The sequence below is a fragment of the Ictalurus furcatus genome, chromosome 26 (assembly GCF_023375685.1).
Source record: "Ictalurus furcatus strain D&B chromosome 26, Billie_1.0, whole genome shotgun sequence".
Lineage (NCBI taxonomy): Eukaryota > Metazoa > Chordata > Actinopteri > Siluriformes > Ictaluridae > Ictalurus > Ictalurus furcatus.
This window is the reverse complement of record NC_071280.1, coordinates 16,446,309-16,468,808: the sequence shown is the minus strand read 5'-3', so window position 1 is coordinate 16,468,808 and position 22,500 is coordinate 16,446,309. Positions and strand designations below refer to the sequence as shown.

At 45.1% G+C, this 22,500-nt stretch overlaps 2 protein-coding genes across 8 annotated transcripts in view; one reads left to right on the top strand and one right to left on the bottom strand.

The window, feature by feature from the left end:
- The window catches only part of nfixa (nuclear factor I/Xa), a 116,419-nt gene that overhangs the window by 56,403 nt on the left and 37,516 nt on the right, over nt 1-22,500 (top strand). The window lies entirely within an intron of this gene.
- On the bottom strand, nt 13,642-15,783 carry LOC128602034 (gamma-crystallin M2-like). The gene is made up of 3 exons (XM_053615554.1): nt 15,388-15,783; nt 15,027-15,272; nt 13,642-14,922 (listed from the first exon to the last, which is right to left on the bottom strand). Exons 1-3 carry the CDS (start codon nt 15,472-15,474, stop codon nt 14,647-14,649), a joined length of 609 nt encoding a protein of 202 aa, XP_053471529.1. The 5' UTR covers nt 15,475-15,783; the 3' UTR covers nt 13,642-14,646.

Below are 22,500 nucleotides of genomic sequence, written 5' to 3'. Positions count from 1 at the left end.
AAACAAGTAAAGTGTGTAGTAAGTACTGCTAAACAAATGAGCTTCCAGAAGCTTCCAGAAGCTGTCGTAGGTGTTGTTTAATGAGGAGAGTTTTGAGGGAAACATAGTGAAGGTTGAGTTTCTAATTGAATCAGAGTGAGTATAAACTTCATATCGCAGTGGCGTTGCATTGAGGAATCTAAACATCGTGATCGCTGCAGTTATTACTGTACAATACAGTATGTTCTATATGTTCAACGAAGCGAAATTCTTGCAGGTGATGCAGATGTTTAATGAAATAGCTCTTCATTTAAATCAGATAAATGTTGGCCGAGGTTTTGGATGCGATGTTTTTACGGTTCCATTCGTGGAAACTCGTCACGGAAGATAAGTTCACTTAGTTCATTCGGTATCTACAGCTAACGTCAGGATATTTGGATAGGTGAATGTTTTTTTTCGTGTGTGTGTGTGTGTGTGTGTGTGTGTGTGTGTGTGTGCTGCGTTATTAGAGTTCAGTATTTTCGTCGTAAATGCGCACAGAGGAAATTTGAAGTCACACTGTTTAGGAGGTGTGAAACGTGTGGCTTCGGCCATTTTAGGTTTCTCCTCCGCCTCTCAGAGACCGTCCCGAACCATGCCAAAACTGAAATTTGGAACAAAAACCAAGCCTGGGGGGAGAGAGAGAGAGAGAGAGAGAGAGAAATGGCGAAAGAGTGAGAAAGAAATATAACAATGTACAGAAAATATATTCTCTCAGAACTGAGATTTTTACACATGGAGCTTTAATGCTGCTGAAGGAAGCTGATTTGTGGTGTCAGAAAGGAATAGTGGAACTGTGCGTGTGTGTGTGTGTGAGTGTGTGTGTTACACACAGATGTGTAAAAAAAAAAAAGAATAACAGACAGATGACGGAGTGCCGAAGCTTTTTTTTAGTCACTCTGCGCTACACATGGTGAGATAGCCAGGACAGATCACACGCACACACACACACACACACACACACACACACACACACAGAATTACATCATGCCACAATTTACATTCGATTTCAGCACCTCACTGTAGCTCAGCACCTCACCGCTCAGAGCTTTCACAAGATTAATGAAAAAATAATGTCCAGCTTTCGGAACAGAGACAGAGAGAGAAAAGCAAAACAAATCTCTAAATCTTCTCTAAATCTCACTTCTTTGGCTGCGCAGCAAGTTTGGAGTCAGAGTGCTGCACCCTGCTGGGGTTCAGACCAGCACACACACACACACACACACACACACACTCACACACAGACGCTGTGTACACTGTGTATACACACAAGTTTGGTTTAAAGAACACGGTGAAATTATAGGAGACTTAGGACTCACACACACACACGCACACACACAGACGCTGTGTACACTGTGTATGCACAAAAGTTCGGTTTAAAGAACACGGTGAACTTATAGGAGACTTAGGACTCACACACACACACACACGCACACACGCACACACACACACAGGACAAGTGTCACAGTAGCTGTAAGTGGGAAGCCATGAATAGCTGAATAGACTGAATGTTTACGGCCGGATCTTTGTTATCAGCCGTGTCTGATTCTCTTCTCAGGAGGAAAAACACACAGTGGGAAAGTCCATCACTGTAACACACACACCGACACACACACACACACACACACACACACACACACACACACACACACACACACAGCAGATTATAAACATGAAATATAAACGCTATATGAGCTTTATTTTCATTTCCAGTCACAATTTTCAATCACCATCCACCTCCTGCATTCATATACAGCCCTTTCTTTCTTTCTCTCTTTTCTCTTTCTTTCTTTCTTTCTTTCTTTCTTTCTTTCTTTTACCGTTCTCTCTTCTGATCACTTTGTTCCTTTCGTTCTTTCTTAAACATTTAAATTTGATTTCTTCTGTCGTTCTTCTCTTTCCATTATTCTATATATCACTGTGCGCGTGTGTGTGTGTGTGTGTGTGTGTGTGTTTAACAGGGGCAGTAGTTATAATCCTGACCTGAGCCCATGGCTGTAATACAACAGTGTGTGATGTGATGTGATGTATCTTCCATCATACAGACCTGTATTCACAAACATCAGCATACATCGTTTATAATAAATGTACTCTTCTTCGTTATATTCCAAAAAGTAACTTTTTTATTTATTATTTGCAGATGAACACACAACAGACACACAACAGACACACAAGCACAAACAGTTCCTCCGTGTGGTTATTACTGTAGGTCGATTTAGCTATTTCAGGAATACAGCATGTTAATGAAGACAGCTATAACACGAGATAAAAGAGACTGAGCGAGACACAGAGAGACAGACAGAAAGAGAGAGAGAGAGAGGGAGAGAGACAGAGACTGGGTACAGCCAGTCTGCCGTTTTTTTGGCACCGGTCTCAGTGAGCTGTGTGTAGAAGGTGCCAGAAGCTCATCTCTGCCAACCTCTCTCCCTCTGATCCTTTCTTTCTCTCTCTCTCTCTCTCTCTCTCTCTCTCTCTCTCTCTCCTTTCACCCGTTCTCTCCCTGCGTCTCAGGGCACTCGATCCCGGCCTTAACCCCCTCTGCCTCCACGCAGCTTTCCAACACAACGCTTTTTTGACAATTAAACAAGAAGAAGAAGAAGAAAAAAAGACGCAAGTGTAGCGAAATCTCAGCGTTAACAAAGGAAACGTTTCCACGAACTCCGCCCGCGTCCCGGCACTCCTTCTGTTACGCATTCGCATATCTTACGAAGGCCAGAAATAAACGCGCTCTCCATTCCGTTTGAATCCCTTCCTCGTTTCTCCACTACAGCGTTTTGTCACTCCATCACTTCACACCAAAGCTGCTGCTGTAAGGATTCGTAGCCTATCATTAGTTCCGGCAGCTCTCAAGACATTACGCCGAATAAACGCTAGAGAGCTCCCGCTAGAGAGGACCCGTTGTCTCGTCTCAGGATCGTCTTTCCGAGTCCTTTCGAATCGACGCGTCTCGTGTCTCTCGGCGCCGCACGGTTTATCGTCCGTCCCGATTCCTTTCCCACCCAAATCAACATTTAAAAGCTTCTTAATTAACCGCGGCCTTAAATCAAACGTCTCCCAGCTGGGATTCGTTGAAAAGTAAGAATTTAAAAGACGTTGCTCTGGGAACGATAGGAAGGTTGTGAGGTCAAATCCCAGAGCTGCTAAAGAGACAAGAGCCTTAAGGCGGGCTACAGGCAAAAACCGATACGCGCCGCCGCTGTGGACGCCGCTCCGGATCGGATTTAACGCCTTCGTCAGGTCTAAGCGCTCGCAGCGTTTTCCCGAAGAGATTCAGAGACGACTCGCATTTTCGTGACGCAACAGTTTGGACGGGGCCTTAACACGAGAACGAGGAGAAGGAAGTACTCCGTGGGTGGGAGGGGCATACTCTGTCTCCACTGCCAATCACAGTGATACTAGCCAGTCGTAGGCATCCGTGAAGTCATGTATGCGGATAGCGCTTTCCTCTTAGTGTGGGTAATCACGGGCTATATATTTACCTGGGTACTTTATTTACTCGAGTAAATATTTTGAAGAACGTGTACTTTTCAGAGCAGGTTTAACCGGCCCTACTCTTACTCTTACTCAAGTTCATCACAGAAATCTACTTGTACTCCGCTACTTTCGGCGGCGTTCCTGTAAGCGTGACCGTTAAACGCTAACGAATATACGTCGTTTTAGTAATAATTCATTTATATCACGGATAATGAGGTCGCGAGTCTCGCGATACGCTGCAGCCGTCCGAATGCGTCCGCGACAACCGCTCACTTATTTTAGCATTTACTTCAGTCCTGGAAGATAACGACCGAAGAAAGGGAAGAACACAACACTATCTCTCGCTCTCTCTCTCGCTCTCTCTCTCTCTCTCTCTCTCTACACACACACTTTCTCCTCTGTTCTGTACTTTATTACTCATACTCAGGTCATCATTTATATTTAACGTTACTCGAGTCATCCTTTTTTCTAAGTCGTTTTCGTCACACCGCCCTGCGACGCCGGCTTCGAGCGTCTTCACGTTCACTTCTCCGCCCCCTTTGAGAGGGCGGAGTTCCACCTGTGAAACTTTCACCTTTCACACCACTAGAACCAACGACACAATTTTACCGCTTCACAAACCAATCGCAAAACAAAACGGTATCCGTTCAGACCTCCGTCACGCTACAGTTCGCTCTTCTCGCTTCGCTTAAGTTTCTGCTTTCGTTTCGTTCAGGAGTGTGACACGTTCGGACGTCAAACCCAGCAAATCCCCGATGTCTAACCTAATAGAAAAGACACAGCTACAGTACACAGGGACCTAGAGCCAAAATCCAGATGAATGTGTGTCAATAAGTGGAGCTCAGAATTGAACAGGAAGAGCATGTCTTCCTCCAAGCACACCCCCACCCTCTCCCCCCACCACTTCCCCCAGCTTGTTTACACACATAACAGGATGATAGAGTGAGAGAATGATAAAGTAACAGTGTGACAGAGTTTGTCTGTGTGCGTCTGTGTCTGTGTCGTCATGCGATAAGTGTGTGTGTGTGTGTGTGTGTGTGTGTGTGTGTGTGTGTGAGTGAAGTTAGGTGTCGTCTGGCACCTGACACCTAACCTGGTCCAGGTCTCAGCCTCTGGTTGCCATGACAACACGGCATTTGCGGTGACCGATGCTGAGGTCCAGACGATAGTGCCAGCTTTACCGCGGTGTTTGTGTGTGTGTGTGTGTGTGTGTGTGTGTGTGTGTGTGTTGCGTACACACCAGTTTGCCAGTAAGACTTGGGTGCCAACTATCTGCTAATGCCTCCAGTCGCACCTTCGCCTGGTGTAAAGTCAGTCAGCGGTTTGCACGAAGGACAGATGAGCGAACTCTATTACTGAACGTGTTGCGACCCTTTCTCTCTTTAAGTCTAAGGTTTCATTTTACGATTTGTAATTTCGGCATTTTTTTTTTTTATTCTTTCATTTTAATAGCTGTTGTACTGTTGTACTGTGTGAGAGAATTAGTCATTTTCTGCAATAATAAGTGAAAATCTTTTGAAAGATTTGAGCGGTTCTGCTGCTGCCAAAAAATAATGAATAAAAAAAATGGGTTGCCATTAAAAAATCAAACAAACAAACAAACAAACAAACAACAAGAACCTGATAATCTGCAACCGGAGGAGCATTCCTGTCTGAAAGTGACCGAGAAAAAAAAAAAGAAGAAAAGGAATAAAAAGTCACGTTTTATCTTTAGAAAACTCCCTGAAGTTTATTCGAAACTTTTTTTTGAAACACACTTGCTATACATCCTGAGGCTTTTCCAAAGGAAAACAAAAAACAAAAACCCAAGCAAACTCTTAGTGGTCCCGCCCCCTAACACCCCAATCCACCCAGGACCCCACCCCCCCCTTCCACACACAAGCCATTCCTCATCTGCGATTGGCTTTGATTTCGACTGGTGCCATGGCAACCGTGTGTCCCAGTAAACCTTGCTTGGGCAAAATCCAAGGTGCGACGGGGGCAGTGTCGGTCGGCATGGAGACACCGCCCGTCTGCTTACATGGCCGCCGTGCTGGGGAGAGGTGTCGGGAAGAGCAGGGTCCCGTTTATCACGTGATACCGAGCGAAAGAGGGATGGAGAGACTGTATATAGAGAGAGCTGGTAGATTGCGAAGATCTATGCAGCATGGCTCGGCGCCCAGATCCGACTCCTACATGGACGAGGGAGAGAGCGGGAGCGCGAGAGAGAGAGAGCTGTATAGCTTACTGTATATAAAATGGTTATTTCGAGTGTCGTCTGAAATGAAATGCCGGCTTGTATAATCACAAACACATTTACAGTCAGACGCTAAAGCGCAGCCAAGCTGTCCTGGAACAAACGCTGCTCACGGCAGTCGTGATAAAATAATCTGCACAGAATACTCGTTTGTGTAACATCTTTTAATTCATAAGAAAGAATCAGCGAAAGAAAAAAAAAAGATTGCTTCAAGTGCCGACTCGCGATTTGCGTCCTTGTATTCTCTGCCAGCTAGCTTTTCTGGTTCCTGTAATAATTTTGACCTGCATATTGGACCTCGTGGGGTTTCATACGGACGGTACCGGTACTCTGAGGTAACGAACTCGGCACGGTTCAGTCCATATGTTTACGATCAATCAGGCTGGAGGAGCAGGGTTTAAAAATCACTCTGACCGTCTCATGTGTGGTAACTGTCCCAGGCCATAATACAACACACACACACACACACACACACACACACACACACACAGAACACACACACACAGAACACACACACATACATCTGCAGGTCACATTGGGTCAGTGAGGGCTATTTTTAAGATGTACTTGGAAAACACACAGATGTGTTCAGATGTAGTCTTTGTCTTGGCACGAAGGCAGTTATTACACTGAGAGAGAGAGAGACAGAGAGAGACACACAGAGTCAGAGTGAGACAGAGCCACACAGGAAGACAGGGAGAGAAAGAGAGACAGAGAGAGACACACAGAGTCAGCAAGAGAGATAGACATAGACCGAGACAGATTCAGAGAGAGACAGAGCCACAGAGAGAGACAGGCAAAGTGAGGGAGAGACACAGAAAGAGAGACCGACAGAGGCACACGCTCACACACAGGCACAGACAGACACAGTAAGAGAGAGACACAGCGAGAGAGACAGATACAGAGAGAGACAGAGCCATACAGGGAGTCAGTGAGAGAGAGAGAGATACAGAGAGAGACACACAGAGTCAGAGAGAGAGAGAGATACAGAGAGAGACACACAGAGTCAGAGTGAGAGAGAGAGAGATACAGAGAGAGACACACAGAGTCAGAGAGAGAGAGAAAGACAGAGCCACACAGGGAGACAGAGAGAGAGAGACAGAGAGAGACAGAGAGAGACACACAGAGTCAGAGAGAGACACACAGAGTCAGAGAGAGACAGAGCCAAACAGGAATACAGGGAGAGAGAGAGACAGAGAGAGACACACAGAGTCAGAGAGAGAGAGAGAAAGACAGAGCCACACAGGGAGACAGAGAGAGAGAGACACAGAGTCAGAGAGAGAGAGAAAGACAGAGCCACACATAGAGACAGAGAGAGAGATACAGAGAGAGACACACAGAGTCAGAGAGAGAGAGAAAGACAGAGCCACACAGGGAGACAGAGAGAGAGAGACACAGAGTCAGAGAGAGAGAGAAAGACAGAGCCACACATAGAGACAGAGAGAGAGATACAGAGAGAGACACACAGAGTCAGAGAGAGAGAGAAAGACAGAGCCACACAGGGAGACAGAGAGAGAGAGAGAGAGACAGAGAGAGACAGAGAGAGACACACAGAGTCAGAGAGAGACAGAGCCAAACAGGAATACAGGGAGAGAGAGAGACAGAGAAAGACACACAGAGTCAGAGAGAGAGAGAAAGACAGAGCCACACAGGGAGACAGAGAGAGAGAGACAGAGAGAGACACACAGAGTCAGAGAGAGAGAGAAAGACAGAGCCAAACAGGAATACAGGGAGAGAGAGAGACAGAGAGAGACACACAGAGTCAGAGAGAGAGAGAAAGACAGAGCCACACAGGGAGACAGAGAGAGAGAGACAGAGAGAGACACACAGAGTCAGCAAGAGAGATAGACAGAGACAGATTCAGAGAGTGACAGAGCCACAGAGAGAGAGAGAGAGAGAGAGAATATGGTTTAGACCCACAGCGTTGACTGGTTGTGTGTAGTATTGTTTTACTCAGTTTTAATGTAGGACAAATATGATATATGCAGTGATGGTCCCCCTGCCTCTCTCTCTCTGTGCTCTGTGCTGTGTGCTGTGTGTGTGTGTGTGTGTGTGTGTGTGTGTGTAAAGAACACCGTTCTTTTCCTGCTCTGTGTCTGCATAGTATTTGTCTTGGGTTAGATCACACTGCCCGATCCTTTCACACGCACACATGGAACCCATCTGAACAGGTTCGGTTTATTTGTGTTCCGTTAATTCTCTGGCCTTCATTCATCGACTAAACAAAACCCAAACCTCAAACCTCTCCTCCGACCCTCCTCCGTGCTCAGACCGCGCCGCGCGTCACGCCGCTCGTGTCAACGTGGCTGTCAGATGGAAACGTCGGTGGACGTTTATACAACGACAAAGATTTCAGTTCCTGTCTAATCTTATGTACATTTATTATTATTATCATTATTTGTTTATAAAAGAAGAATAAAAGAAACGATCGAGGCGTGTAGCTTGTAAAAGTATCAGACAGCCGTCAGCCAATCAGAGACGAGTATGTTTCCTTAACCGTGTATTCGAACTGTACTTTTTACATGTTAATTGTTCTTTCATGATGATGATGATGATGATGTCTTTTTCAAAGGGGGATTAAAGTAGTGAAGGATCGGCTTACGTTTTTTCTGCTTTGGCAGTCATTTAGGTCCACCTGCCAACACACACACACACACAAGCACACACACACACACACCTGGGCCTCATTGATGCAGCACAGGTTTTCCCAGAGTGCCACAGTTGCAGAGGAAGTGGCCACGTTACCTGGATCACTGCTTGGCAACACTTGCTGCCAGAAAATCCTGCCAATCGTGCCAATCACACTGCGAACCTAGTGTTATTATTCTCGTAGATATTACTGTCGCGGCTGCCAGAGAGAGAGAGAGACGCGAGTGTTTTCTCCGTGTAAACATTTGTCATAATTATCCAGTCGTATACAACTCGCGTTTTTGTCTTGCAGCTCAAGCTGAACAATCAGAAACACGTGGAATTCGGAGAGATCGTAACCGTTATTATCATCATCATTATTATTATTTGAATATGTTCAGCTTTTGTTCTAGGAGTAAACACTGTTCTTTGCAGATCCTCCAAGGCTTTTGTTTCCGGGTTTACATCACAGCATTAGCTGGATGCTAGATCTCACGCAGTTAGGGTTCGCGAAATGTTTTCTCAGAGTCAACGCTGATAAAGTGATGTTTGGAAACTGGAAATGGATAAAAAAAAAATAAACAGATTTCATAATGCCCTAATTGACAGGGAGAGTGCATGTCAGTGCGAGCTTTTAGAGTTTCACGCTCTCTTACACACCTCACAGGTGTGGCGGTGAAGGGTTTGATGATTCGGCAGAGTTTTATTGTTGTGCCTGGAGCGGTCTGTGTGTGTGTGTGCGTGTGTGTGTGTGTGTGTGTGTGTGTGTGTGTGTGTGTGTACATATGCTCAGGTTATTGAATGTTTATTTTGCATTCTGGTGTTTTCAGTCAAAACAATTAAGAATACTGAACTGAGATAATTATGCTTTATACATAAATATACACCGCCCTCCACTAATATTGGCGCCCTCGGTAAATATGAGCAAAGAAGGCTGTGAAAAATTGTCTTCCTTGTTTTAACCTTTTGATCTTTTGTTAAAAAAATTCACAAAAATACTCTGCTGTCATGGATATCAAACAACTGCAAACACAACACAGGTTTATATATTTAAAAAAAAAAAAACTTTGTTAAATATAGGTGTGCAACAATTATTGGCAGCCCTATGAATTCATATGAGAAAAATATATTTGAAGTATATTCCGTTTTTTTTTTTTTTTTTTTTGCTTTGTTGATATTTACATTTTTTTTAGTACACCCGGGTGACAAAGAACAGGGAGTTATTCAACCGTGACTTCCTGTTTCGCAGGGGTATAAATATGAGGTAACACATAAGCCAAATTCCCTTAGTCATTCATAACGATGGGTAAGACCGAGGAATGTAGCTGTGATGTGCAGCAAAAGGTTGTTGAGCTTCACAAAATGGGGCGTGGCTATAAGGAAATAGCACAAGCATTGAAAATGCACATTTCCACCATCAGGGCAATAATTAAGAAGTTCCAGTCGACTGGAAATGTTATGAATCGACCTGGAATTGGACGTGTGTCTATATCGTCTCAACGCACTGTGAAGAGGACGGTTCGAGTGGATAAAAAATCTCCAAGGATCACAGCTGGAGAATTGCAGAAGTTAGTCGTGTCTTGGGGTCAGAAAGTCTCCAAAACTACAATCTGAAGTCACCTCCATCACCACAAGTTGTTTGGAAGGGTTTCAAGAAAAAAGCCTCTACTCTCATCCAAAAACAAACTCGAGCGTCTTCAGTGTGCCAGACACTACTGGAACTTCAAATGGGATCGGGTTCTATGGTCAGATGAAACCAAAACAGAGCTTTTTGGTAATAAACACCAGAGGTGGTTTTGGAGCACACAGAGAGGTAGCCATATGGAAAAGTACCTCATGCCCACGGTTAAACATGGAGGTGGATCTTTAATGTTTTGCGGCTGTTTTTCTGCCAGAGGACCTGGACATTTTGTTAGGATACATGGCATCATGGACTCCATCAAATATCAACAGATATTAAATGAAATCCTGACTGCCTCTGCCAGAAAGATTCAAATGATCTTTCAGAATCTTGTAATAACTGTAATTAACACACTTTGTGAACTTACCAGAGATGAGCAGTGGTCCAGAAAGGTGGCGTGTTTTACAGAAACAACATTAAAATGAGTTTGTTGGACTGCTCGCGTTTAAAAATCTGTGAAAAGCTGTAAGCCTCAAAAGGCCACATCCTCGGCACTCGCTAACAACATCATGCTATTAGTGAAAGTCAGAGCCCCGGGCTTTTTGGAGCGGATTCAGCACAAGCAGCAGGCCTGAACCACATCCTCCATCCAGCGCTACGCCGTTTTTACTCTTGACTGGCTGCAATCGAATTTACTTGAATTGAATTCAGCTGAGCCTTAATTTGAGTTTGCACAAGCGACGTCCTTACGAGGAAACAGGCTAAACATAAATCAGCCGTCTGAATATTGACAAGTCGCAGCTTGAAGAGATGGTGTGAAAGCGAGACGCGTAGAAACGGGGGAAGCGAAGGCCGAGGGAGGGAAAGGTGGGATCGGGCCGAGGACATGTGAAAAAGGAGCGTGAGACGGACGGAGCGAGCGTTAGAGACGTAAAGCCGAGGAAAGAGGGAGGAAGAGAGAGCTTGTGTGTGTGTGTGTGTGTGAGATACACTGAGTTTTTTTGAGGTCACAGTGCAGAATATCACACTGGTATGTGGAATGCTGACACCGTGCCAACACAAACACACTACACACACTAGACACACACATCAGGTCCTTGGCTCCCTCTTTTCCAGGGAGGTCTTTTTTTTTGTTGTGAGGAACGTCATTCGCCGGATGCACACCATTTTAAATCAACTGGAAGCAGAACGTCTGACAGAGAATCGGTTAGCCGAGGGGAATTGCTGCAACGCTGACGTGAACGATGAAGTCGTTTGTAGTCGAGCGTTCTCTGAAGGATATAAATAACGTTACAGAGGACATCCATGATATAGAGTAGAGTGGAACTCGCATTACTGTTTATTCATCGCGTATCGCTCACGGAAACAATCGACGAGCCGATGAACTAGCTAGCCAGTGGACATGTACCGGTAACCGGTGGTCTAATATACCACGGCGCGGTTGAATTCTCAAATCTGATTGGTCAGAAGGTTTGGAACGATGATATGTAACTCTGATGGCTGTAAGATAATCAAAGTTGCTTGTTTCTATAGTAACAGCTCGTTCACAGGGACTTGTATGACGGACGACCGATATGACGTGACGCTTAAAAATAAAACGTGTCGCCAAAGAAAACAAAGAAAAGCAACGCTACGCTTTTTATCGACGAGGAAAGATGACGTTCATCAGCACGAGACTTTCATCCGTGCTTAATAACTGCCTGGTCAGGGTGGGTGTGGTTTAAATTAGGGTACGAGAGTTTGTTTATATTTTGGGAAGTAGAAGCAGTGAAATTAGTTAGAAAATATCGCAGGCGGGTACACACAAAAATAACAACTGTGCAAGCAGGATTAAGTAAAAAAAAACAAAAAACCCAGTGTATATCTCACGTTAAAAACGACCATGAACTGGAGGGATGTAGCTGAGGTTGAGGAACTGTCAGAGCCCGGGTTTACAAAGCACGCTGTCAGCGCTGACGTCTCTACGTCTCGGGCTACGTCCACGTTAATCCGGATGGATCCGAAAACGGCGTTTTTGTTTTAAAAAGCACAGAGTTGGGGGGAAAAAAAACGCAGTCTGAAGGTTGTACGAAGTGACATTAATCTGTAGCAACGCCATCGAACTGGACAACAACTGCAGGACAACATCGTCCTCCATCTTGTTTGTTTGTTTCGACTCGAACGGGTCACGTGACGCAGTCTAAAAACATTTTTTTTTCACATTTATCCACTTAGGAGAGCGTTTTCGAAAGAAAACAAAACAAAGCTCTGTTTCTCGCTGCACAAAAACGCCGTCTTTTGGACGGAAAAAGATGCGTCTTCAGATTCATCCAGATTAATGGAGGCGTGTTTAGACCACGCCCGCTTAAAGTTCGAATCCGAATATAGACGCGGATATTTGGAGCACTAAACAGGTACAGTTAGATGCACTTATAGTGGTACATTGAGGGACTTTCTACAGTCTGTAGGCTTTTGATAGCGCGAGTGTAAACGAGGCCGTGTTAAAAAGCTGTTTAGTAAGAGTCCAAGCAAAACTGTAAAACTCAGAGTTAGAGAAGGCTGTATACTTACTTTCTAGGGCAACATGGCAAACGAATATTTATCATCTTTACAAATAATAATAAGAATAAATTCGCAAGATTTCCACAATAGGAGAAACTGTTAAGGTGTTTCATAATGGAGCTTTTAATTGATTTTACACTAATTTCCTAGGAAATTCATGTGTAATGAGTTTAGAGGTAAATTCTCTCTCTCTCTCTCTCTCTCTCTCTCTCTCTCTCTCGCTCTCTCTGTCTTTTTTTTTTTACACTATAGTACTTCCATATTTATAGAAGTGGCTCATGTATCCAAAAATCTGATTGTACACCCGTGCAAATCTACGGCCGTTCTGTTAACAACAAGAGGCAGAAATAGAAATCAGAAAACATTAAAAAAAAAAAAAGTAAAGAAAAGAAATGAAAAGAAGTCTTTCCTGCCAAGAAATTACTTCATCATGTATCCATCATTTTAAGGCCAAAGTCAGAAAGCACATTTGCTATTAATTTAACCTTCTGAGAGCAAGCTGTGAAGCAGCAGGGCCCTGGACAGGTAAAGAGTGATGGAGAGAGAGAGAGAGAGAGAGAGAGAGAGAGAGAGAGAGAGAGAGTTAGCCATAAAATGTGTGTGTGTGTGTGTGTGTGTGTGTCAGTATCAATGATTGGTTTTCCCGGTTGGTTCGGGATGAGGCTGATTTTCCATCCGTGTCGTTTCCCTATGTGAGAGGAATAAGAGGACTACACAGCTGAGAAAGATATTACCTGATAAAAGCAGGTATAACCGTCCATGCCTCACTCCCTGTGTGTGTGTGTGTGTGTGTGTGTGTGTGTGAGAGAGAGCGAGAGAGCAAGAAGGAAAAACAGTGATCTAATGCTTGACCACAAGAAGCTGTTTATAACACAGAAAGCTTCTCGCCCTGCAGGAGTTCTCATTTAACAAATGTTATAAACTCTCGTGGTTGAAATTTACTGAAAGTGAAACAATGCTGAAAGTGATTTTGGCTCATTTTCTTTAATGAACAATTTTTTTATTTTTTTTAAAAAAAAGAAAGAAAAGAAAGATATTTTATATGACACTAAGAAAAGTATTTGCACGAGTATAATTTAGTGATATAATGCCAGAGCATTGCTAATTCGGTCGTGCCTGAGCCAAATATTCTCCTTTTATCCGCGTTCTATTTTCCTATCTTTCCTCGTTTTCCTCATCTGCCAGTGCAGTGATGTTTTTCCAACCTCCATCCATCCAAAACTGCTTTTGTGTTAGTGCCAGTCGAGACCCCCTGTTAACTCCCATTTCATACCACCTGAATTTCAGGACGTGCGGGACGTTCGTCGCTCCACTCCGACACACTTGAACAAGCGCCTAAATAAAACACACCCCACTGTTCATCACTAACGGCTGTTAACGCCGCTTTCAGTCAGTTTCGTCCCGCGGCTCTATTCACGTGACCGCTCGCCTCGCGCCTGCCTTCCCCATCGTTAGTCCGAGAGCGTCGTGAAATCCCGCGCGTTCGTTTGCTTGGGGTTATTTTTAACGTTAATACAAAATAAAGAAACAGATATTCGAGTGGAAGGACAACGAGTGGACCGGATGTGTGTGAACGTGTGAGTGTGATGGTCAGCTGCATGTAATTAGAGTGACTTGGCTCCTGGGAGAGTGTGTGTGTGTGTGTGTGTGTGTGTGTGTCTCAGCTGTGTTCTCAAGCGGGTATGTCATGCTGTTCTGTCGGACACATGGGGTCGTGTTGGTTCAAACGTATACAGAAATATTTCAAATGTCCATATATAGTATCGCTAAATAGCGGGATTGCTTTATTTTATTTCTGTAACAACGACGCACCCCGTTGTTTCTCAAAGATCGGTTGATTTTTTGGTTTGATCTTTATTTGAACCGATCGCTAACTGTTTTTAGCGCGTAGCCGCTGTTTTTGAGGCGCTTTGTTAGTCAAATGAAATATATCGATATTCACGGTGTATGGTGAAAGGGTCACGATGTGATCATTGGGTGACGTTGGCAAAATCTGTAGTCGTAGATTGTTCAAAAAAAAAAACACACACACTCACACACACGTTAAATGACACGTAGGTGACACCTGTTTCAGATTCACGGTACGATTTTATTGAAAGAAAAAAAAAAATCGATCGTTCACGTTAGCTTAATACCAGGAGTCCATGATGCGCCTCATGCTCATGAACCTCATGCCACCGTAGTCCCGGAAGTTGCGGTACTCTCCGGGGCCGAAGTACCACATCCTGCCTTTGTAGTGAGGATGCTCGTACATGAGCCAGTGGCCGTCCATCACGTGGCAGGACATGCAGCCGTTGGACCAGTGGTAGCGGTCGCTGACGGAATCGCAGTCATCCATCACCTCATTCATCTGACCCATGAAGTTGTCCCTCTCGTAGAGCCTCATCCTGTAAGCTCCTCGGTGCTGTTAGCGGTAACAAGATTATTATTATTATTATTATTTTTTTAAAACACACCACCAACCAAACAACAAAGTCATGTATAGATGTATATATAAAGAAAAGTTACCATAGGGATCATACGACAGGATCTGATGCAGTTGTTGCCCCAGCCCCACATGTTCATGTAGTCAGCGTACTCTCCTCTTCTCATGAAGTACTGGTTGCCCATGTAGTTGGGACGATCGTACGCCATCCAGCAGCCGCTCTCCACCCTGCACGAGTGGCAGCGGCTCAGGTAGGTGGACATATCGGAGCAGTCACCGCTGCACTCATAGGAGCGGCCCTGGAAGTTCCTGTCCTCGTAGAAGATAACCTGTGGGGCAAAATAGACAAACATTTCAACTCAAACTTAACACGAAGGACACCACAGTGATGTTTTTTTTAATTAAAAAAACAATCTTTATATTTGTAGAAACCGGTTTGCTTACTCTGCCCATGTTGACGATGCGAGTGTGTGTGTCCCAGCACTTGCCTGGTGGTGAACTGACACTGGACATCGGTTTAACCTCTGCCATTTATACCTGACCAAACCCAACGAGCACATGCCTCCTATTGTAAAAACTCCTGAGCAAGCAAAAGCACAGAGGCCACCAGACGGGGTTTTGTTACATGTCACATTTCCAGTCTCCAGAAGACTTTAGAATGAGCCCCACATGCAAGACAAAACTGCTGAGCTTTTTTTTCTTTCTTTCTTTCTTTCTATTCAAATGTGTTCTTTTGGGCCATACAATCCACGTGTATTATATGTTTCCTACAGTTATGGAAAGCATATTTCTATTGCGAGGACCCTTCTGCCATCTGAGCTAAATAAAAAGGATTGAAAAAAAAAAACCAAAACGTATCACATCATGCTAAGAAGATTTGACGGGCGATCGTCGGACGTGTTAAACGGTTAGCATGGCTAGCTACGTTCACATCTCATCTAGAAAGCTAGCGGCATGAGAACCAAGTGGGCGCTCGAACAGCGCTGGAATCGCCTGGCATGACGGAGATAGTGCAGAGCTTAGAGGGAACAGTGTGTGTGTGTGTGTGTGGATTAGATTGACCTATGGCAGCAGTAAAAATGGAAATACATTTTTTTTAAAAATGCATTTTACGTTTGTTAAAAAACAAACCCCAAGCAACATTTTTGTTCCTAATTAAAAGAGAAGTATATACGGGTCAGATTGGGAAAACAAGTACGGAATTTTGTCTAATCATATTGAGTAATTATAATTAGTCTTATGTAAGACCCATAAATGGCTTAATTGATAGTTGAGAATTGTTCCATGACCAATACAAAAATGCAACATTAATGAACGAATGAGTATTTATTCCTTCATCATCTTATTTATGATCAGTGTTCCACTAGACAGGGTTTTTGCTGATGTAGGTGATGATGAAAACTGCGGTTAAGTCATATTTTATTAGATATTAGACATGTGATCTCTCTCTCTCTCTCTCTCTCTCTCTCTGTTTGTGTTTCTTGATGAAAGGCTGACACGCGCCGTGGGTCAAAGATTAAGAAAGCTGTGTGTGTGGGGAGCAGCATGAGGTCAGGCTTCTCCCTCAAGCTTAACCGCAGCACGCCAAAGGTCAAAGGTTATGGAAACTGTGAGGCATCGCAGCTGTGTGTGTGTGTGTGTGGGGGGGGGGGGGGGTCTTTTCTTACTGCTTCACGCAAGCGCAATATAGATGTTTTTCTCACACCTTCCATCCATCCATCATGCTCATCACACACACACACACACGCACACACACACACACACACAGCTGTTGTCTCTGGTTCAAGTTTAATAGGGGGATCACACAAATAGTCGAGTCAGGTCAGCACGGTCATTTCCACACTCCGCTCTGTGTGTGTGTGTGTGTGTGTGTGTGTGTGTGTAGCTGCTCGCTGGTGGTCACACATTGTTATACAGAACCTGTTCTCCATTTTATCCTCTACTCCTCTCCTTTCTGTGTGTATCCTTGCATGTCACGTGCCATCACACCGTGTAACGGCAGCCATTTTGTGGAGCGAATACAGGACTGACTGCTTCATTAAGAAGTGTTTCTTTTTATTTACACTGATCCTCGGCTGCGCTCACAGACCGGCACGTCCTCCACAAGCAACCCGTCACACTAACCTTGTAGCTGTGTTAGCTAGCTAGCTGCAACTGGGGCGTTTCTCTCAGCAGCACATACGGCTAACGTTAGCAAAAGTGAGCTAGCTGATATCGATTAGCTTATAAGGACAAAACAACAGAATTTCTCCTCGTGATGAAACACATCGGGAACCTTCTTTACGCTGCAACCAACGCTGCATTCGACTAACTCGACTGGGAAAATTCAAAGAACAAACCCCCTCAGCCCCTGAGTTCAGCGAGTGACGTGAGATCAACGTGACCTGCTCGCAGCATCGGCAGTAAACGTAGAAGCACGTCTTACGTTTAAATTCACTACACTGTATATTAGTGCACGTGTTAGATTTAGATCAGACACAATACAGACTTATTCACGTGTTAGATCTATAACACTGACTGTACGGTTCACTGATTTCAGGAGGTCAATATTTAGCTCGTCGCGCACAAATGCTGAACACGGAGGCGTCCATGTCGTCCCCCTGTCCCCGCCCCCCCCAAGGCTGTAACTCAAACGGTCAAAATTGTCGTTCCGCTGTCCTGCTTCTGCGCTTCTACGAAACAATAACACTGCTGTAACTCACATAACCACTCTTTACAACCGTGCCGGGGAGAAAAGCAACTCGGAATGAACAAATCTGAGGCTACATCAGCAGAAGATCGGCTCCTGTCAGTCAGGAAGCGGAAACTCTCAGGCCCTGTCAAAATGATTCCGCACGTTTCCCGAACCGCGGCATCTGTAATGACGCAGCGTCGGACTCATCGGGCGTAAATAAGGCCTTGCGTGCGATTGAAAAGCCCAGGGTCTGTGAGAAGATGAAGATGAAGATGAAGAGGTTAGGGAAACCACGGTTTGGAGGCATCTCTATCCAGACGGTGGTTTGTTTCGTCTCGTTACTTTTGAAACGTCGAAAATACACGTGTTCGGCGTGTTATCATCTCGTATGTGCGTACGTGAGCGTCTGTTTTAAATCTTCATCTATCCTTTCATCTTAAAAAGCCTGGACGAAGAGCACGATGACGAGACGCTCTCTTTCTGTGTGTAAATATGCGGTTGGGGTAATTGAACACAGATCTCTAAACACACATACTGTATCAGATGCAAGTCGTGTGTGTGTGTGTGTGTGTGTGTGTGTGTGTGTGTGTGTGTGTGTGTGTGTGTGTGAGTGTGGGGACCTGCCCGGTGCCAAAGTACCCAATGTTAGTCTTTCTTCAATCTCTACAATCTGCCTTAATGATTATGGCTCCACCGCAAGACTCGCTGGCTGTTTGTGCGAGTGTACGGTCTTGTGTGTGCATCCTTGTCCTTGTGTGTGTGTGTGTGTGTGTGTGTGTGTGTGTGTGTGTGTGTGTGTGCTGCCTAATGAAATTAAATTGAGTTAGAACAGCGTTTAGGTTGCCCTGATGGAGATTTGGAGTTGTTATGCAACTTCTATACACTAAGACCATTTCAGAGTTTGTGTGTGTGTGTGTGTGTGTGAGAGAGAGAGAGAGAGAGACAAAATAAGTAGAAGAAGAAGAGGTGTGTGGGAAAGAGTCATACTCGGTGTGTGTGTGTGTGTGTATCATGTGTATCGTGGGTGATAAATGAAGGGAAATGAAAGAGTGTGAGATTTGGGAGTGTTGGGAGAATTCTGTGGTCTGGCAGTTCACTGGCGTCAGACAGATGCTTTCATTTTTCTCCTTCAAACCGAAAAAATATACACCCACCGAGAGAGGGGGAGAGAGAGAGAGAGGGAGAGAAAGAGAGAAAGGGAGGGAGAGAGAGAGAGGGTGAGAGAGAGAGGGTGAGAGAGAAAGGGAGGGAGAGAGAGAGGGGGAGAGAGAAAGTGAGGGAGAGAGAGAGGGGGAGAGAGAGGGGGAGAGAGAGGGAGAGAGAGAGGGGGAGGGGGAGAGAGAGGGGGAGAGAGATGGTCAGAGAGCATTTTAGGTAAAGGAATGCCATGAAACACTCTCCTCCCTCCATATCTCTCTTTAGTTTTTATTATCCTTCTTTTTTTCTTTCATCCTCATTTTTGTCAGGCTCGTACAGTGGGGTCTGGGAACTGGAGCCGTGATTAGACCTGAGAAAAATACAGACCCAATCAGAGAGAGCGAGAGAGAGAGAGAGAGAGAGAGAGAAAGAGAAAGACTATATGTCTGTTTTTGTGTATATGTAGCTGTGCGTACCCGGTGTAGTCGCGTGCGTCTTATCACGTATAGGTCCGACTGAACCTTTAGGAAGATGTACGTAAAGTGGAAGACTTAAAGCCTACGGTGACTGAAATAACCAGCCTTTACAAACGTGGTGAGCAGAAAGGCATCTCAAAATGCACCGTATACCAAAACTCCTGTCAGCCCGTAACCACGGTTTCATAGCGACGAGGGAAAACGACGCTTGGAAGGACGTAGCAGAGATCGTAGCTTGTACGAGGCTTAAACGAAGTTTACGTTTTAAATGCATTCTAAACAAAAGGAAGTTGTATGCTGTAGTAAATTGTGCGGTAGGCTCTACATTTTGGTTACTACCATTTGTCATCGGTACACGCCCACAAAAGTAGCGCTCGCTACACCACGCCCACAACAATAGCGCTCGCTACACCACGCCCACAGCAGTAGCACTCGCTACACCACGCCCACAGGAGGCAACAGTAGCACTCGCTACACCACGCCCACAGGAGGCAACAGTAGCACTCGAACACCACGCCCACAGGAGGCAACAGTAGCACTCGCTACACCACGCCCACAGGAGGCAACAGTAGCACTCGAACACCACGCCCACAGGAGGCAACAGTAGCACTCGCTACACCACGCCCACAGGAGGCAACAGTAGCACTCGCTACACCACGCCCACAGGAGGCAACAGTAGCACTCGCTACACCACGCCCACCAACAACTTGTCACAGATAGTGTGAACGCAAGGTCAAACGTATCCTTCATACAGCGCATCAATATTCATGTATCCCAATATCCCGGGTGTGTGTGTGTGTGTGTGTGTGTCTCACTGTGGCCACAGCCTTAAGAAGCAGAACCCACACTAGACATTTCCTCCACAATAACATAAACTGAGCATGACCACACACATATACACAAACACACACACACACACACACACACGGCCACAAAATCAGGCTAGTGTGACACCGAGAGGGTTTATATGTCTGCCATCAAATAGCCCAGAGGAAGTGGATTACACACACACACACTCACACACACACTCACTCACGTACAGACCCATGGGCAGGTCATTGAGGATACAGCTTCCTCAAGCCTTGAACAATGGCTGCTCTTTTACTGGCCTGAAAACAGAGAATGAGAGAGAGACAGACAGACAGACAGAAAAAGAGATAGAGTTCTTTTTATCTCTTTGTCTGTCTGTCTGTCTCTCTCAGGAAAAGACAGAAAAAGAGAGAGAGAGAGAGAGACAGACAGACAGAAAGAGAGACAGACAGAAAGAGAGAGAGAGAGCCAGACAGACAGACAGAAAGAGAGAGACAGACAGACAGACAGACAGAAAGAGAGAGAGCGAGACAGACAGACAGAAAGAGAGAGAGACAGACAGAAAGAGAGAGACAGAAAGAGAGAGAGAGAGAGATCAGTTTACATCAGCTAGACCGGTAAGCACCATGGACTGCCCTGCAATTAGTAAATGCCACAACCTAGATACAGTTACATTACACTGCACCATCCTATCAGTGTGTGTGTGTGTGTGTGTGTGTGTGTGTGTGTGTGTGTGTGTGTGTGTGTGTCAGTGTGTGCGTGTGTGTGTGTTCTGTTTTCTTTTCTCTTTTCTCTTTTTCTCTCTTTTCTTCTCTCCTTTTCTCTTCTTTTTCTGTCTTCACTTCTTTTCTGTTCTCTTCTCCTCACTTCTCTTCTTCTGTCTCTTCTCTTTTTCTCTCCTCTCTTCTTTTCTCTTCTGTTTTCTCTTCTTTTTCTGTCTTCTCTTCTCTTCCCTTCTCTTTTTCTCTCTTCTCTCCTTTCCTTCTTTCTTCTCTTCTCTTCTTTGCTGTTCTCTTCTCCTCACTTCTCTCCTCTCCTCTCCTCTCCTCTCCTCTCCTCTCCTCCAGTTCCCTCGTTGCTCATCCGCCGCCTCCTTTCTTCTTTTCATCTCCGTCGATCCGGAGCTCTTTGTATTAAATAGAGCAGTCATTGTTACGCGCTGAATCGGAGGTGATAGCCGAGAGGCCGCGTAAAAACACCGACGTCTTTCCCGTAAGAAAGTGAAGTGAGGATGAAAAAAAAAAAGAAGACAAAACCCTGAGAGAAAGCTGAGAACGAATCACTTCCCCAAACAGACGAGTACAGTAAGAAGGGCCTTATCTGCTGCCGCGCGCCTCAAAGCCTCGCTTATCTCAAAGCCAGAGATTATTTTTCTCCACTCTTCCTCTAACGCACGCTCTCACTCTTTTTGTTTGTTGTCGTCTGTTCCCAAGGATGACTTGTTGAGAAAGGAGGCGTCTGTCTCCTCCCTTTGCTTTTCTCTTCCTGCTTCACTTTATCGCCTCTCCTCTCCTGTTCGCCTGTTCTCCCACTCCCACGCTCATGTAATCGCTCGGCTTTAAATAAAGACTGGGTGCTTTTCGAGAGTTTTCCATACGGGGTCAAGGTTTGTGTGTGTGTGTGTGAGAGAGAGAGAGAGAGAGAGAGAGAGATGGAGCGATTGAAAGAGAGAGAAAGAGAGAGAGAATTGAGCTTTTTCAGCTTTACAGTAAAGTTTCCACACGCCTCACGCGACTGTTTTTAGCTCTGTGACATCTTTCGCACGTTTTTCAGCACATCCTATAGCGTCCGAAACGTAAACACGTCTGTTTAAGATACCGATCGTCGTCGGAGCCGGATTTCTTTTACTCAGACGGCTCGTTCCAGCCAAATATCTTCAACGCCATCTGCGATTCCTCTTCAACACAAACGACCGTATTTTTCTCTCCGCTAATTCGTTTCGATATCTCCGTTACGGCTCCTGCGGGACGCATATCCAAGAAGAATGCCTTCCTGTCCCGTGCTTTCCCAGAGTGCACAGCGGCGGTTAACAAGGGAGCCATGAAACTAACTCGGAGCGAGAGTTTGAGAGAGGGAGAGAGGAAAGAGAGAGAGAGAGAGAGAGAGATAGACAGAATAGAGACAGAGCTGTTATAAATGAGATCTCAGTGGACCTGTAGGATCAGGCCTGATCGCAGAAGCAGACTACGCTCCAAAGCCCCCGTCCTCTTATTAAGTAACAGTACAGTTTGCAAATTCGATTTCTTTCTTTTTTTAAAAAAAAAATCCCCATCCCCCCTCCCCCCAAACGTCATTCACGTCTTTCCACTCGCCCCTGGCATTTTTGTGTAGGTGTGCCGACATCTGCACAGTCTCACACGGAGAGGAGGAACTCAGAAACGAATATAAACCATAGAAAACAGAATGGAGAGAGGCGAGAGAAAGCGAGAAGGAAGGACAGGAAGAAGAGATAATTACAGG